This window comes from Haliotis asinina, chromosome 1 (assembly GCF_037392515.1).
Source record: "Haliotis asinina isolate JCU_RB_2024 chromosome 1, JCU_Hal_asi_v2, whole genome shotgun sequence".
Classification (NCBI taxonomy): Eukaryota; Metazoa; Mollusca; class Gastropoda; order Lepetellida; family Haliotidae; genus Haliotis; species Haliotis asinina.
Window position 1 is genome coordinate 2,298,131 of NC_090280.1, and position 17,933 is coordinate 2,316,063.

Genomic DNA, 17,933 nt, shown 5'->3' on the forward strand with positions numbered 1-17,933 from the left:
CTTGCCAATCACATTGTTGTCAAAAGGGACAGAAAATTCAAAGAAACAAATAAATTCATTAGCTTTATAAAAAACGACAAGATCAGGTTTGAGGCTGTATATAGGCCTTTTGCAAAGAAGTTTGTAATCATCATTTTCCATGACGCCCTGGACATGTTCAGGGTCGTGTCATGGATGGACCCGGGAGTCAAAGCCACAGGCATGGCGGAGACGATAGTAAAAGCAGCGAGCTATGCCATCATGTTTTTTAAGATATGTTGTTTGTGCATCCACTGAGAAGGTGATGGACAGTCTCTGTAAATTCATTGCACAGTCGGCATCTCATGTTTACATTTTGATTAAGAAACACATTCTGGAGATTGCAAATGGGAGGTGACTGAGCTGCAAAAAGGAAGCAGATGGTCAGTAGGTGACTTGTTTGACCCATATGTTATTGAAAAACAAACATTACATAAATCCTTTAGAAGAGAAATGGGTCAAAATCACAAGTGTCACTTTGTGCCATCACAGAAATATTACCTAGTGTGAAATAAGTACACACAAAAGATCCCTTCCTTTTAAAAAATTATTTTATAGTGTTTACCAACACATCAGCCATTTGGAGACGGTTAATATTCCCTTCAGTGGTGATGTTACTGATCAGTCACAAGCGACAGGGTTGAGTGTAAAAACTGTGTGAGCATACACAACCGGTGAATCCAGTGTGACATGTTTATTGTCAAGTTGCATGTTATGCTAGTGTTCAAAGGGAGGTCTGCCATAAAAGGCGACTCAGCTTGTCGTAAGAGGCGACTAACGGGATCGGGTGGTCAGGCTCGCTGACTTGGTTGACGCGTGTCATCGGTTCCCAATTGCGCAGATCGATGCTCATGTTGTTGATCACTGGATTGTCTGGTCCAGACTCGATTATTTACAGACCGCCGCCATATAGCTGCAATATTGCTGAGTGCGGCGTAAAACTAAACTCACTCACTCACTCAAAGGGAGGTCATTTGTCTTTTGACTTTTGAATGAGAATATGTTGTGACTAAAGTTGAAGAGTTTGGGAACTGTTTAGGTTTTATATATAATCTATATGGAGGCACCAGCCATACTGTGGAAACTGAAAATTAGGTATCATCAGCCTACATATGAATTATGTTTTCACTTCATTTGACCATTGTGCCACAGATACTTGATTTCTTTGAGTGGAGTTTTACATGTGCAATGCTGGATAACAACCTGTTGTATTTTGCGAGTGTGATTCTTGTACCAATGTCAGCCAGGAATTGACATAGAGAGGATTAACAGTGTAGGGAAGGCAGTAATTTGATACAAGCCTAAAGGTTAGCAAAGTAGAGTTTAAAAAGGAGGAGAGTTGTTTCTTCACTTGACTGGGCTCAATTGAGGAGTGCATCACCACCATTGGGCCCAATTGAGGAGTGCATCACCTTGATCGGGCTCGATTGATGAGTGCATTACTTTGTTTAGGTTCAGTTGATGAGTGCATCACCTTGATCCGGCTTGATTGAGGAGTGCATCACCAGCTGTTGATGGTGGGCTTAAGCATTTGGTGATTTTTCTGCTATAGTCGTGGAGAAGTTGGACAGGCTGGGGGATGACGAGAAGGTAGTGTCTGTGCTGGGATGATAAGAAGGTAGTGTCTATGCTGGGATGATGAGAATGTAGTGTCTATACAGGGATGATGAGAACATAGTGTCTGTGCATGCTTGATGTTTTCAAAGTGATGAGTTGATGTGATTGTTTACCAATGTAAGGACAACTTGCTAGGTGCTGAGTCTGTGTGATTGTTTACCATTGTAAGGACAACTTGCTAGGTGCTGAGTCTGTGTGATTGTTTACCAATATAAGGACAACTTGCTAGGTGCTGAGTCTGTGTGATTGTTTACCAATAAAAGGACAACTTGCTAGGTGCTGAGTCTGTGTGATTGTTTACAATATAAAGACAACTGAGGAAAGTGGTTATATCTACACATCACCAACTCACCCTCCTCATGTACCGAAATGTTCCACTCACAGTACAGATGTTAACCACTCACAGTACAGATGTTAACCACTCACAGTACAGATGTTAACCACTCACAGTACAGATGTTAACCATCTGAAGTGCCATACAAATGATGCATGTATTGTTAGTGGTATTTATAAATAGAAATTTTTGATGTGCACAGTTTAACTGTTATCTCTCTGTGCCTTAGTGTATTTCAGTACTTAATCAATCAACCCACTCAATAACTTCAACATTTGCAACATTTGCGGAGAATATCATTGATCACTCTGTACGGTAACCATGATTACATTGTCACAATGATGCCTTATGACTATCATTACTGTGTTTTCATAGAATGGTGCACTCACGTTAAAAAGATATAGCTTTGTAGACTGATTTGTAGTAGTGCAGCTATTTAAAGGTGGTTTGTAAATATTTGGACCAGACAATCCAGTGATTGACATAATGAGCTATTCATACTTTTATTTTTTATGATTCATGTTCAGATGCACACAAAGATTTGTTTCAAACATTTGTTTTCTATGACCCATGTTTGATGAAAGAGGAAATTAACAGGATCTGGTGGTCGGGATTTGTAAACACATGGCACTGTAACTGTTAAGATGGATACTTGTGCTGTTGATCATTAGATTGATCCAGCCTCTAATATTTACAGACTGCCGCCATATAGTTTGAACATTGCTGAGTGTTGCATTAAACAACAAACAAGCAAACAAATCTTGTATGTTTCTACCCAGTTACACTCACATGACCTTTCTACCTTTCAGAGTGAAGACTAGTGACAAGTGAAAAGTTCAAGCCCAGAGGGACTGGAATTACCTTAATTACCTGACAATTGGACTTGAACCAACAGTTGATCTTGGAAAACTATCCTTGACTTCATTACCCACTGATCTGAAAGGTGACCCACGTGACATAATTGACCTCACAAGAGTCAAGAATTCAAATCTGACTGTTGTTCAGTGTTAGTTGTTCTGAGAGATTATCTGTGTGACAGTTGCCTCGAGGGTTGATGTCTAGAGACTGGGAAAGATGGTCCATCTGAAGTGCAAGGAGTGCGGCCGGATCTTCAAGTACCACCACCAGCTCAGGAAACATCGCCGAGGTCACAGTATGATGAACAGGACCACCTATAGATGTAAGATATGCAACATGGTGTTCAGCTACCTCTTCAAACTCCGCGAACATCTAGGACGTCATTTTAATTGCAAATCAGGTGAGAACATGTATATAGATGACCTTGCCATTGGAGTGACTATCGAACCAGTCCAGGACACAGGATATAATTGGTCGACATCACACTGTACATCGCTGCCCGGGGTCGGTGAAACTAGAGAAAGTCCGGATGGAGAACCCTGTCCCTGTGCTCAGAGTGAGAAGTGTATGACAGTGAGTAATCAGCACCAGACTTACAGCTGCCCAGGGTGTCCACATCACATCAGACCTCCTTGTCTGTCCTGCCCTTACCATGTCCACCCATCCTGCTGCTCCTCCTGCCCTCCACAGCCTGGCATAACATTCCCCAGGTACACTTCAACCAGACTTGTCAACCCACAGCTTGTGCTTCATGTAGACACCACACAAGACTCAAGGCTTTCCATCCCCTCAAGTCAGCACTGTGTACTGCAGGATAACCCATGTCATTGCCAGAGGTCCTGTTCTCAGCAAAATTTATCTCAGTCTGTTCTGGACAACAAAATGGACTATCCTGACTGTAGATGCTCCATCAGCACCGATATCACAGACAAGGAGGGTCAGTACAGAGTTCATGCCACTGATGATAATTATGATAACCTGGAGGATGATCATGCTGATTCTGACAACACCTGTCAACAGACACAAGACCAAATACACGCTGATCCGGGACAGAAGGTCAATGCAGGAACAAGTCTGAGAAACATGTCGGATGCAACCGTAGTTGGTCAGAGTATTTCAGAAGACAAGATGGAGGTGTCAACTTGCAGTAAGATGTCACAAACTGGAGGAGAAGAGGCTCCATCCACAAACAACAGGGAGAAACAAGCAGATGGTGATGCAAGTTCACGTTCTGATACAGAGCGGAGTGACGAGAGTCCTATAAATTTGAAGATGTCGACACACAGTACAGATGCTCAAGCTGACCATAGCATGGAGGATTTTGATGACATGGCAACTTTGAATGATCTCTCCAATTTCTTTCCAGATCTGAATGACAATCCTTCAGAGCAACCTGGCCAGGTTACATCTGAGGGCATGCTCGATAACCTTATCATAGGCTTTGAGGATGGTCCCCGTACAAATTTGCATGATAAAGCTGAGTATGTATCTGAGGCTGCTGAGCATTGCAAGCCAGCAGTGTCTGAAGTGGAGGCACGTGTGAAGAATGGACTGGATTCAGCTGCCATCAACCCTACTGTGTTGGTCAGTGACTTGCAGTCCCATTGCAGGGGTAGACGGAAGAATTGTTACAGGTGTGACATATGTCATGTTTCATATGACACCAGGATTGCTCTTGTCAGCCACAAACGTTCCAAGAAACATGTGCAGACTCAGGCAACTGTCCAAGAAGATGTCACCAACAATCAGAAAAGACGGAGATCAGATAGGAACTTGCACAAATATTCCATTGGAATGAAGGAAAATGACTCACTACCTTGTAAAGCAACACAGGATACTAATACATCTGATGGAAGGAAGCACGTGGCACTGAAAAAAAAGTGTGTAAAGGAATCTGGGTCTGTAGACCATCCTAAAATGCATGCACTTACCGATGAACTATTGTCAAAGATTGGCCGTTCTGGTTTTAAAAGTGGAGGTTACCGGAGGAACAGTTGTGGTCCTCAGTTGAAGGCAACGGTGACCAAGTTAAACATCAAGTGCTACATCTGTGGGAGAACTTTCACCACTAAGCAACACTTCATCATTCATGCTAAAGAACACTTAAGGAAACTTGGATACAGTGAGAAGGATGATGATCTATTCTACTGCACAATCTGCTATGCTTTTTACCCTTGTGAAAATGACCTCCGGGAACATTTGATTGACAAACACGTTAATGATAGTGTTGCTACAGTACAGCCCCTGAGCCCTGGAAGATATCTACAACAAGGTGGCTACCCAGTGTCTTCAGTGTCAGCAGATGGCAGACGGGATGTCAGTACTGAAAAGGTCCGAACCTACTGTCGTGGAGAGGGATATGTAGGCAGGTGGAATGATACCAATGTCAGACCTCGCCTCATCAGTTGGTCAGACTCAGATATTGCAGAGTCCACTACAGACCAGCTTGTATTTGAAGAAATGGATTCTCCAGATGCTCAAGTGAATCCTGAAGCAGGGAATGAAGAGGCACATGATTACTGCATGTGTCATGTCTGTGGTGATACATCTGCCTCCCTGTCTGACCTAGACAAGCACCTGAAGACCCATGACAAACCAGAATCTGATGTTGATGAAGCAAGTGATCAACATGTGGGATGGAAACACAGGCAAAGCAACAGGGCAGCTCTTAGTCCAGGGCTGAAGCACAGAAGAAACATGTGTGGAGTATGTAAGAGGGTTTTGCCATCCTATTATGCGCTGAGAAGTCATATGCAGGTACACGATCCAGACAGGAAGAGACTGCGATGCCCTCTTTGTCAAGGTGAATGTGTGTGGAAGCAGAACTTCAAGAACCATCTCCTGCGGCATGCCACCCCTGCAGGCCAGAGTTTCAGCACTGTTTACTTTGCACCCCACAGTAAAATTCTGTGTCCGTTCTGCAGTGAGGTGAACCTGTACCAGACTGTGGACGAGTACAAGAAACACATGCTTGTGCATGTCAACAAGATCATGTCTGAAGAGTGTGGTGGAATCACCTTCCCTAGTCATACAGACCTCCTCAGAAGGATACCAGTTGAAATGAAGTCCAAGGAGGAGGGGACAATGTTGGAACAGCAAAGAACACAACCATTGAGGAATCTGTTCAGCAGGACATACAAGGAAAAGTCTCCAGACACACTCAATAGGGCAAGATCTGACAAAGATACTAACATAACCTCAGATGAGAGACAGCCTGTTATTGCATCCCATCTGTTGACTTCAACACCAAATACACACAGCTACGCACCTGACATCACTGCTAACCTCAATATCACAGATGGGAGCCCAGAAGGATCCTTGCAGGGCAACTCAGGTTTGTTCATGTCCCCAGAATGGGGCTGCAACTACAGTAACCCAGGTAGTACAGGGAGACAGTCTGGTAACCCAGTCTACACACAGATAGCAACACAAGAGTTTGCCACTCATGCTGGTAACTTATTGAAGAGGCCTGGAATGAATCAATTAAGATCCTTCCTGATTGAACCTGATTTGAATGATTCTGGTAGTATTCAGACATTCAGTGGGGAGTCGGATGTTGTTGATGTCACAGGAAACATGCCAGTACAGAAATTGCCTTCTTTTCACGCCTTGACTGCCAAACTTCATACACATGACCCCTCCCACCAGTCTCTTACACAGCCTCCTCTGTCACAAGCTCTCACTCAGGTTCCTCCCACTCGAGCTCACTCACAAGCTATGCCAAGAACAATGCTAAACACATCATCAACAAAACAGTACTCGATATGCTCTGGAAGCAATAATGCCTCAAGATCACTGCGTACAGGTCCGGCTTTCACAAGTCAGGTTCCTCAGAGTGTTCACAAGAGTCATCCAAGGGAGTTCCTTAGCCTTGAGAGAGTTTCGGAGCTAATGAAGACCACATCCCACTTCACTGAGACCTTTGTCTGTGAGGGTCAGCCGTGCTCCATCTGTCAGACAGTGGTACTTACTCCACACAATGTTAAGGAGCACCTCTTCTCTCATTTTGATTGTAACGGAAGGTTCACCTTCATTAAGCGAGACCGCAAACATGAGTGCCCCATCTGTCTCAAGATGGTTGGAGAACGGCGGTCTGCCACAGCTCATCTCTTCTCACACTGGGGTGCCAACATTCTCCGGTGCCCTGTCTGCAACAAACCCTTCAACTTCCTCAAAACACTGAAGGTCCATGCTCAGAAAAATCACCCAGACTTCCAGTTCTCCCTGTCACTGTTTGACAATGTTTGACAGTAGTGCCAAAACGTCACCCAACTGACAAGTTGACATGCTTGGTAGCTGCCAAGGGAGATGGTCTTCAAGCACATCTGTTTATTCACCCAAAGTTCATTTTTATGTACGATTAGTGCTAGTTCTTCACTTTGTTTGCAAGAGTTAATCATGGTAATTCCATGTTGTATTGTTTTGTATCATGTGTCTGTACCTCACTTAATAATCCTTGCCATATCTTGCCAACTGAAAGGATTGCCATGATGTTGTTCGACGTGCACAACCACAACATACACAATTACCAAATTGAATGAAAAGACAGAATTCCCATTTAGCACAACACAGAATGAATTCCCAAGTTAACTCGCACACAATTTCCCAGTTAGCTCAACACGCAAAATTCCTGGTTAACTTAAAACACATGGTGTTGCCCAGGAGAATTCTTGACCTTACTCCACTAACACACAATTCCCCTGTCCAATCACTACACATAATTCCCCATTTGATTTCAGTCCACTCTCTCACTAACACACATGACCCAGTTGACACCACATACACATTGTTCCCAGTTGACTGCACATAGTCGTAGTGCTCAAGTTTGACTGTTTTTATCTTGCAGGTGCCCATTTATGTACTTACAATAACCATAAGTGCCTTTATGTTAGTGGTTGTTGTTTTCATTGTTAGAACTTTTACTTTGTAGTTGTATTGTTTTATCATAGCTTGTTGAAGTTATTGTTTCTCATGCAGTCTTTGTCTGTTTGACTGACTGTGACTTTCTTTCTTGTTTAATTGATAGTTGATCAATTCTTGATGTCCGTGTTTTATCAACTGTTTGTTTTATGCTTGAAAATAAATCAGTACAGTTTGCTAGATAACACAGTCTGTTGCTTTGTGAACAGAATATCTGTTTCACAATATTCCCTATTTTCCAGCTGTTCTTTATTCATTTGTTTTGATGCTTTTGAAAGCTTGTCCCTTTCACAATGAAGATGAACTAATTCTTGTACAAGACTTATAATAAGCCTGAATGGGTGCTTGATATGTGTTCTTAGTCTTTTTCTGGAGTTTAGTTCATGTAAAGGTAATTGTAACGTCTTGTGCAATATGTACCATCAGTTGATTTGATGAAGATTTGGGGGGGGGGGGAATTTAGAATATTGGAGCTTAATGGAGACAGAAGTATCAGAGTAGAGCCCTATTTACATCCCAGGCATTCCATTTCTGGTTATTGTTTGCTATGACCTGCTTAAGGCATATCAGTGCATGGTGTGGCTGCAAAAGCACCCATCATGAAACATTAAGCGTGCCTGGAAGGCTATGTCTGAGTTGTATGTCTGCTGTGTTTCATTTATAAAGATATGCGCTGCTCATGCAGGACAGTTATGTCAGAAAACAAACATTTCAAAACCATAACTTATACTGTTGAAGGATACTTAATACAGGTGTCTCTTGTACAAGGCTGCAATCAGAAAAGTTCATGTGTCACATCAGGTCAAGGTCACAGTGAAATCATTCTGAAAGTGGCTTTGCTTATGCACAATGTTTCTTAAAGGTCACATGTAACCAAAACATAAAACTTATTTAAAACACAGTTCTCACTTGTTCGTGATATGTAAAATGCATTGGTGATTGTAAAGAAACAAATAAACAGGATTATAAACGTATAATCGCAAATCAAAAGTGCAATATTTTGTACTTGGGGTTACCTCCCTTGAAACGAAGCAGACATGATACCGAACCCAGTCAGTACCGCTGGGTGTGCAATCAAGTGTAACAGGGCTTTTTCATAGGCCACTGCCAATCATCGGTTCTTTTATGGCTTGTAAGCCCTATAGGTGTTAATTTCAAATTGTAAATGGTCAGTAATTGAAGTTGTGCATTGCTTATTGTCATCAGCAGACAGGCAGTCAGACATATAGGTGTCAATAAACCAGACATTGTGTTTTCACTGTGACAGAAACTGCTTATCACAATCAACATAGCTGTTTTTTATTTAACGAGTAGAATATTTACTCGTTTATGAACACAACTAAAATTAGACTACTGCTCACGACCCCATACTTCAGACAGGCATACTGGTTCAAGCTTCCCGAACCAACTCGATGCACATGCGTTATGAGCACAGCGCAGCATAGCTGTTGAAACCAATTTTTCTCCCAGGTCTGGGGGAACTTTAGTGAATCGTGTGAACTCTGATTTCGTGGGCTTTTTTTTCATTGTGTATTTTTTTCAACTTTATAGGTTGAATTGACATTTTTGATGATTTGTTTCCATAAGTCCATACCAACAGGTATCAGAATCTGCAAAGTTGTGTTTTACGTTGCATGTGACATTTAAGTACTACTCATGTTTTAGTTTAATGGTTTTTATTTTTTGTGTATGATAAGTGCCCAGAACCTTGTAAAATTCAGTATGACCTACTTTCAGCATGATGGAATTTGTTCTGCATGTGAAATAGTTCCCAAATTTAGCTAGCCCGTCTTGGCAACCTAATTATGCCCACAAAATAACTCACCAGCCCAGATATTGAAACTAAGCAGAATATTACATGAATAGATGAGATTAAGATTTTGTGTGCATGACGCAGGTGTCATCATTAAGCTGCAAATGTGATTAACATTTTTATCATGCGTTAATCTTGCATGAATATAAGCCCATTAAATATTAAGTTTCACAGAGTGATATGACCCCCAAGCAAATAGTCATTGTGGCTTTAGTGGCCATGTGATAGTGGGCCAGTGACTGTTTCACACACTGATGTTCTGAATCCATGTCATGATTGGTGATTGTGTCTGCCTCTGCCTTATGACCCACGGATATGATTTTGTTAGGCCAAGGTCATCCTCCAAGATAAATCTTTTCTTTGTAGACTCATTAACTGAAGAATGATTTTCTGCCAGTCACCTGTTTCATGCTGTAACCTCTCTGTACATGTATCACTGTCAGCGTCATGGACAAAGTGTGCTTAACCTTCATTCTTAAATACCCTCTTACATACAACCACTTAAGTGAAATGTATCATTTGAATGTCTGTCTGACCTATGTTCAGCATCTCCCACAATTGTGACAATAAAACTGAAAGTTGTCTGAGTATGACTGTATTTGGAGCTGTATTGAAATCGCCAGTCATAGTAAATGGTTAAATCTGTAACACTGCCAGGCTGAGAATGTTCATGGCGTTTTTCCAGTCAGAAAAGATCCTTTATGTTCAGTAAGTGGAATTATTGTGCATTACATTGGTAGTCTGTAGTAACATGTTCATTTTTTATGCTTGTTTATGTGGAGTTTTGTTTTCAGCTGTGACTGTTTAGGCAAGGGTCAAGGTCATCAAACCAGAATCACCTGTAACAAGGATTTTTGTGCTACAAGTTTGCTGTGTCTTGGTAGGCAGTTTCTGATTCAAAACGTCTACCTTGAGTGTGCATGTAACTGAAAAAAATATGAGGTTTTGTTTTTGTTTATGTGTTGTTAAACACATTTCAGACTTTACTGTTGACATCTGGTGTTGTTGCCTGAGGAGAGAGACTTCATGTTTCTGCTTATCAGATCAAAACCTGGGGTTCGATTCCCCACATGGGTTAATGGTGTGAAGCCCATTTCTGGTGTCCACTGCCAAGATGTTGCTGGAATATTGGTATGTAAAAGCGAGGAAAAACCAAATTCAGTCACTCACTCACCCATTGTTGGCACCCATAGTTTCAAAGTGAGCAGTCCCTCGCTCGCTCCCTCACTCACTCACTGAAATGTCTTTCAAGACCACCATCAGCAAAGGCAATGCCATGCTAGGTTTCAGCAACACAGATTTAGTTTGAAGTAGTTATGTCTGATTTTTGTGATGAAAATTAAAGTGAGTTCTGTTTGTGAATTTTTAGTTTGTGCCTATGTGTCTGTCTGAAGCATAATTGTGGTTGGATCGCCTAGTGGTTAGGTTTTCACACACCATGGAAAACACAGTGTATCTGGCATAGGCCAAACTATCCTGGGGCAAGTTTTATCCTAGAATATTCCTACCGCGAGGAGTGGTTGGCCTAGGCTAAAGGTTCCCCCTGTTTAAACTGGGATGTTTTGTTTTGTTTTCCGTGAAAGGTGGTGGAAACTACTTCTTCCCCACCCTGGCTCGTGAACACTGGGGGTGGAATAGGCCTACAGCAACCTTTGCTTGCCACAAAAGGCGTATATGCTTGTCTCGTAGGAGGCGACTAATGGTTTGCTGACTGATGTCATAGGTTCCCAGGTGCACAGATAGATGCTCATGCTGTGGATCAGTGGATTGTCTGGTCCAGACTTGTTTTACAGACCACCTCCATATAACTGGAATATTGCTGAGTGCGTTGTAAAACGATACTCACTCACTCACCTTGTCTTGCGCTCGGCATTAAGTCGGCTCGGAATTAGTTAACGTCTCCTAGTTTAATGTCTCCGAGTGAGGTATCCATGCTTACCCGCATACCAGTTAGCACTATGAACCAGTAAATGGCTAGTGAAGCAAGGAGAAACCACGCTGTATTGGGGAGTGACAAAAGGAATACAACTAGCATCGAGGAATAATTGGTACTCATGAAGGACAATGTGCTCATGTTGAGTACAGGGTAATTGTTCCCTGAGGGAATAAATCCATAACGCACAGGAGTAAGACGATGATAGTACATCCAAATGCATGGACAGAACATATCAAGATGAATCTTTGAAGGGCATTTAGAAGTGTAAAGCATGAGAAAAGAATGATTTATGGATGTCAGCTTCTGTTTTGTTTATAACACGATGTTTGGGGGCATATGCTTGCCCCTTCATCAGATGAAGAGTGGACAGTACCAGGGGCTATTTTCACAGAGATGCTGTCAGGAAAACATGTCCCAACAACGTTGAAGACAGAAAATGTAAGACGAACATGAGCCCAGTAATGTACTAAAACATTGGCTTGATGGAATACAATACAATAAGAAAAGGCCAGTGATGCACTAAAATAACATGGTAATGGTGGGGTAAGGAATACAATTATACCGAAAAACAACATGTGGAGGCCGGTGATTTGCTAAAATAATAATAAATAAGTAATGATGGGGTAGAGAATGCCGGAAATAGTGTGGAGACCAGTTATGCAATACAAACAACGGGGAAAGAACATAGGATGGGAAGTATGATCATGGTTTATGGTTGGACGTCCATACATCTGGCCTTTCTCGTATCAATACATTAACACAACATACCATTACACTGAAGGAACATGCCAAAAGACAGAACATGCTAGTACATCGACAGTACAAACCGATACATGGAGAGGGCATACTAATATATCGACTGAACATACCATCACAATGACAGGACATACAAATACATCTACTGAACATACCATCACATCAACGGGACACACCAATACATCGGCTGAACATACAATCACATCGTCTGAATATACCATCACATCAACGGGACATACCAATACACCGACTGAACATAACATCACGTCAACAGGACATACCGATACACCGACTAAACATACCATTACATCAACAGGACTTACCAATACACCGACTAAACATACCATCACATCAATGGGAGATACCAATACACCGAGTGAACATACCATTACATCAACAGGACATACCAATACACCGACTGAACATACCATTACATCAACGGGACATATCAATACATCCACTGAACATACCATCACATCAACGGGACATACCAATACATGTACTGAACATACCATCACATCAACAGGACATACCAATACATGTACTGAACATGCCATCACATCAACAGGACATACAAATACATGTACTGAACATACCATCACATCAACGGGACATACCAACACATGTACTGAACATACCATCACATCAACAGGACATACCAATACATGTACTGAACATACCATCACATCAACGGGACATACCAATACATGTACTGAACATACTATCACATCAACAGGACACACAAATACATGTACTGAACATACCATCACATCAACGGGACATACCAATACATGTACTGAGCATACCATCACATCAACAGGATATACCAATACATGTACTGAACATACCATCACATCAACGGGACATACCAATACATGTACTGAACATACCATCACATCAACGGGACATACCAATACATCGACTGAACATACCATCACATTGACAGGACATACAAATACATCTACTGAACATACCATCACATCAACGGGACATACCAATACATCGACTGAAAATACCATCACATCAACGGGACATACCAATACATGTACTGAACATACCATCACATCAATGGGACATACCAATACATCGACTGAACATACCATCACATCGACAGGACATACAAATACATCTACTGAACATACCATCACATCAACAGAACATACCATTACATCAACAGGACATACCAATACACCGACTAAACATAGCATCACATCAATGGGAGATACCAATACACCGAGTGAACATACCATTACATCAACAGGACATATCAATACATCTACTGAACATACCATCACATCAACGGGACATACCAATACATGTACTGAACATACCATCACATCAACAGGACATACCAATACATCGACTGAACATGCCATCACATCAACAGGACATACAAATACATGTACTGAACATACCATCACATCAACGGGACATACCATATTGATGAACATACCAGCACATGGACTGAACATGACTGTTTTCCAGACTAGACACAGAAAGGAGCCATTGGAAGAAGTCATAGTGCAGAGTTGTGGCCCTTGGTCATCCTGTGACCAGCTGGATGTATAAACACGTACGAGCAGCTGCGGGACCAACTCTAACGACGCACTCGGGTGCCCGCACCCGAAAGCGTTTACCACCTCCGTTCACCAAGAATGCATTGATTTAGGTCCTGCAGGAACAGTGAATACAGGTACCACATCACGTGATCAAACGGCTTGTCCACTGTGCGACGTCATGTCGAGGCACGCCTCAACGCCCGAGATGGTCACACGTGTTACTAGAGATTTTTTTTTAACTTTTCATGCTGCGATGTGTTTGTTGGCATGTGCCTGAAAAAACGAGCGATCAGCCGTCGTTTGTAAATATGGCCTATAGACATGTTGAATCAAGAGTGACGCCTGTGATAGCCTACCGAATTGTAAGATCTAGGGGTGTTTTATTGATATAAAACCTCGAACATACCATCACATCAACAGGACATACCAATACATGTACTGAACATGCCATCACATCAACAGGACATACAAATACATGTACTGAACATACCATCACATCAACGGGACATACCAATACATTTACTGAACATACCATCACATCAACAGGACATACCAATACATGTACTGAACATACCATCACATCAACGGGACATACCAATACATGTACTGAACATACCATCACATCAACAGGACATACCAATACATGTACTGAACATACCATCACATTGACAGAACATACAAATACATCTACTGAACATACCATCACATCAACAGGACATACCAATACATCGACTGAACATACCATCACATTGACAGGACATACAAATACATCTACTGAACATACCATCACATCAACGGGACATACCAATACATCGACTGAACATACCATCACATCAACGGGACATACCAATACATGTGCTGAACATACCATTGACATGTTTTCCAGACTAGGCACAGAAAGGAGCCATTGGAAGAAGTCATAGTGCAGAGTTGTGGCCCTTGGTCATCCTGTGACCAGCTGGATGTATAAACACGTACGAGCAGCTGCGGGACCAACTCTAACGACGCACTCGGGTGCCTGCACCCGAAAGCGTTTACCACCTCCGTTCACCAAGAATGCATTGAGTGAGGTCCTGCAGGAACAGTGAATACAGGTACCACATCACGTGATCAGACGGCTTGTCCACTGTGCGACGTCATGTCGAGGCATGCCTCAACGCCCGAGATGGTCACACGTGTTACTAGAGATTTTTTTTAACTTTTCATGCTGCGATGTGTTTGTTGGCATGTGCCTGAAAAAACGAGCGATCAGCCGTCGTTTGTAAATATGGCCTATAGACATGTTGAATCAAGAGTGACGCCTGTGATAGCCTACCGAATTGTAAGATCTAGGGGTGTTTTATTGATATAAAACCTCGAACATACCATCACATCAACAGGACATACCAATACATGTACTGAACATGCCATCACATCAACAGGACATACAAATACATGTACTGAACATACCATCACATCAACGGGACATACCAATACATTTACTGAACATACCATCACATCAACAGGACATACCAATACATGTACTGAACATACCATCACATCAACGGGACATACCAATACATGTACTGAACATACCATCACATCAACAGGACATACCAATACATGTACTGAACATACCATCACATTGACAGAACATACAAATACATCTACTGAACATACCATCACATCAACAGGACATACCAATACATCGACTGAACATACCATCACATTGACAGGACATACAAATACATCTACTGAACATACCATCACATCAACGGGACATACCAATACATCGACTGAACATACCATCACATCAACGGGACATACCAATACATGTGCTGAACATACCATTGACATGTTTTCCAGACTAGGCACAGAAAGGAGCCATTGGAAGAAGTCATAGTGCAGAGTTGTGGCCCTTGGTCATCCTGTGACCAGCTGGATGTATAAACACGTACGAGCAGCTGCGGGACCAACTCTAACGACGCACTCGGGTGCCTGCACCCGAAAGCGTTTACCACCTCCGTTCACCAAGAATGCATTGAGTGAGGTCCTGCAGGAACAGTGAATACAGGTACCACATCACGTGATCAGACGGCTTGTCCACTGTGCGACGTCATGTCGAGGCATGCCTCAACGCCCGAGATGGTCACACGTGTTACTAGAGATTTTTTTTAACTTTTCATGCTGCGATGTGTTTGTTGGCATGTGCCTGAAAAAACGAGCGATCAGCCGTCGTTTGTAAATATGGCCAATAGACATGTTGAATCAAGAGTGACGTCTGTGATAGCCTACCGAATTGTAAGATCTAGGGGTGTTTTATTGATATAAAACCTCGAACATACTTAGTGTGTTTGTCACTATTGTTTGAAAGAGCATGATATACACGGGGACGTTTCTTTTACACATGAGTGTAGACAGACTTAATACGTGTGGGGATGATTATATTTCCCCAGCACACGGGCGTCCTGTTGTATAGAGGGCTGTAATGAACAGTGTTGACCTGGACTGATCTACCGGTGACCCTCCCTCAATCGTACAACACGTACAGCCTGATGGTACCCACAATCACAGCCAGATTTCTCACAGGAACAGTGCAGCCTATGTATGATGACGGTGTCTCACACACACAAGTAGGTCAGACTTAGTCTAGGTCAGACAACGTTGGGGAGACATATCAGTTGGAACAGTACACAGAGTCGTCCGTTAGATACGCGCCACAAGACTATCGTTGCGCTGTCTACGTTACTCCAGGGAGGTCGTCTGAACATTACTCATCTGAACGTTACTCATCTGAACTTTACGAAACCATTGGTGAACGGTACCTTGAAGATGGCAGTAAGACTGGCGTTACCGTCCCTTTTAAAAAAAGGAGAAAGACACCACAAAAACATACACATGCGTACACGCAAGCACGTGCGCGCGCACACAGTGATTTTGGGGACACTCCCTTTCTCAAAAGACTCACAAATCCCGGTACATTATGGACCAGATAAAAACATCTGAGTTTGATCCCACCCACCCAGTCAGATGACTGGGGCTTAGTCTCTCGTATACACCGTGAAGTAAATATAACAGAAAACCCACGCAAGTCTATAAAATGTGGCCCGTCTCCATTTCCTTAGCTTCAGGTCTGAAAATGAAGAAGTCACAGGGCTCCGTTTCATCTGTAGTATTACGTTTTTTCTGGGTTTTTTTCCGTAAAATATGATCATTTCAGAGACTAGTTGTTTGTTTACCTGGGGTCGTCCCGGTCCGCTCCGTGATACCCAACAATGACACTCCGTTCCAGGCCAGCTGCGGGAGAGTGGGCATGGAGTTCACGTGTTGGTTTTAGTCAAATGACCAGTAGTCATATGGTGATGTATATAACACCTGGACAGTTAAATAATCACCAGTATAAGGATAATATGTATACCTTAATTTATATATCTATTAAACCATTTGGATGCACTATTCAACGCTCATTATGAGACAGGTGTTAGATTTTGAGTGTACGTGTGTAAACGATGTCTCCGGTTAGGCTGAGCTTATGAGTGAGATTTAAAATCAGTGAGTGGTTGAATAATCACATTTCAGTGTACAGATGAACCAAAGGAAAGATCCCTTATCAAATCTAAGAGTTCGTTTTTGATAAGAAGGGTTTCAGGTACTTGGCTCTGCGTGTTGTTGAGCGAGCGAGTGACTGAGTGCCATTATCACTGGTAGGGACACCTTCACACATTGTACCCATGTGGGGGAACCAAACCCGGATCTTGGCGTCACGTTTGGGCGTTTTGACTACTAGGCTAACCCTATTGAATGAGATTGTGGGTGTTATGTTACGCCGCATTCGCAACAACAACGGTTGTCACTTTGCCCTGTAAACAGAACAGACATTGTTTTTCCTTGACATAGAACAATGTTACTGTCGCTCAGTGCAACTGAATTACAGAAGGCTTCGTTAGATTTCTCCTGCTCTGACGTGTTTAAATTAATTTTGACGTAAATTTAAATTGTCAGCTATATCAGTCCTGTAGGGGCGAGGTTGTCCAGGCGTCATTCAGGGAGAGCCTACCAGATCAAACATAGTGAACTGTGATATACGACATTTCAAACTTTACAAGAGATTTACAATCTGATAAATGAGCGGAAACTAAGCGC

The 17,933-nt window shown here is 42.3% G+C and overlaps 1 protein-coding gene and 1 pseudogene across 1 annotated transcript; both read left to right on the forward strand.

Annotated features, from left to right (window-relative positions):
- Positions 1-3,043: 3,043 nt before the first annotated feature.
- Positions 3,044-7,075, forward strand: LOC137277611 (uncharacterized). The gene has a single exon (XM_067809463.1). The coding sequence runs from the start codon at positions 3,044-3,046 to the stop codon at positions 7,073-7,075; it is 4,032 nt and encodes a 1,343-aa protein (XP_067665564.1).
- Positions 7,076-12,680: 5,605 nt separating this feature from the next.
- LOC137282043 (uncharacterized) lies at positions 12,681-14,673 on the forward strand (annotated as a pseudogene).
- Positions 14,674-17,933: the final 3,260 nt, after the last annotated feature.

Bases quoted from the DNA above. Each gene is read 5' to 3' on its own strand.
- LOC137277611 (XM_067809463.1), top strand. From the start codon at position 3,044: ATGGTCCATCTGAAGTGCAAGGAGTGCGGCCGGATCTTCAAGTACCAC.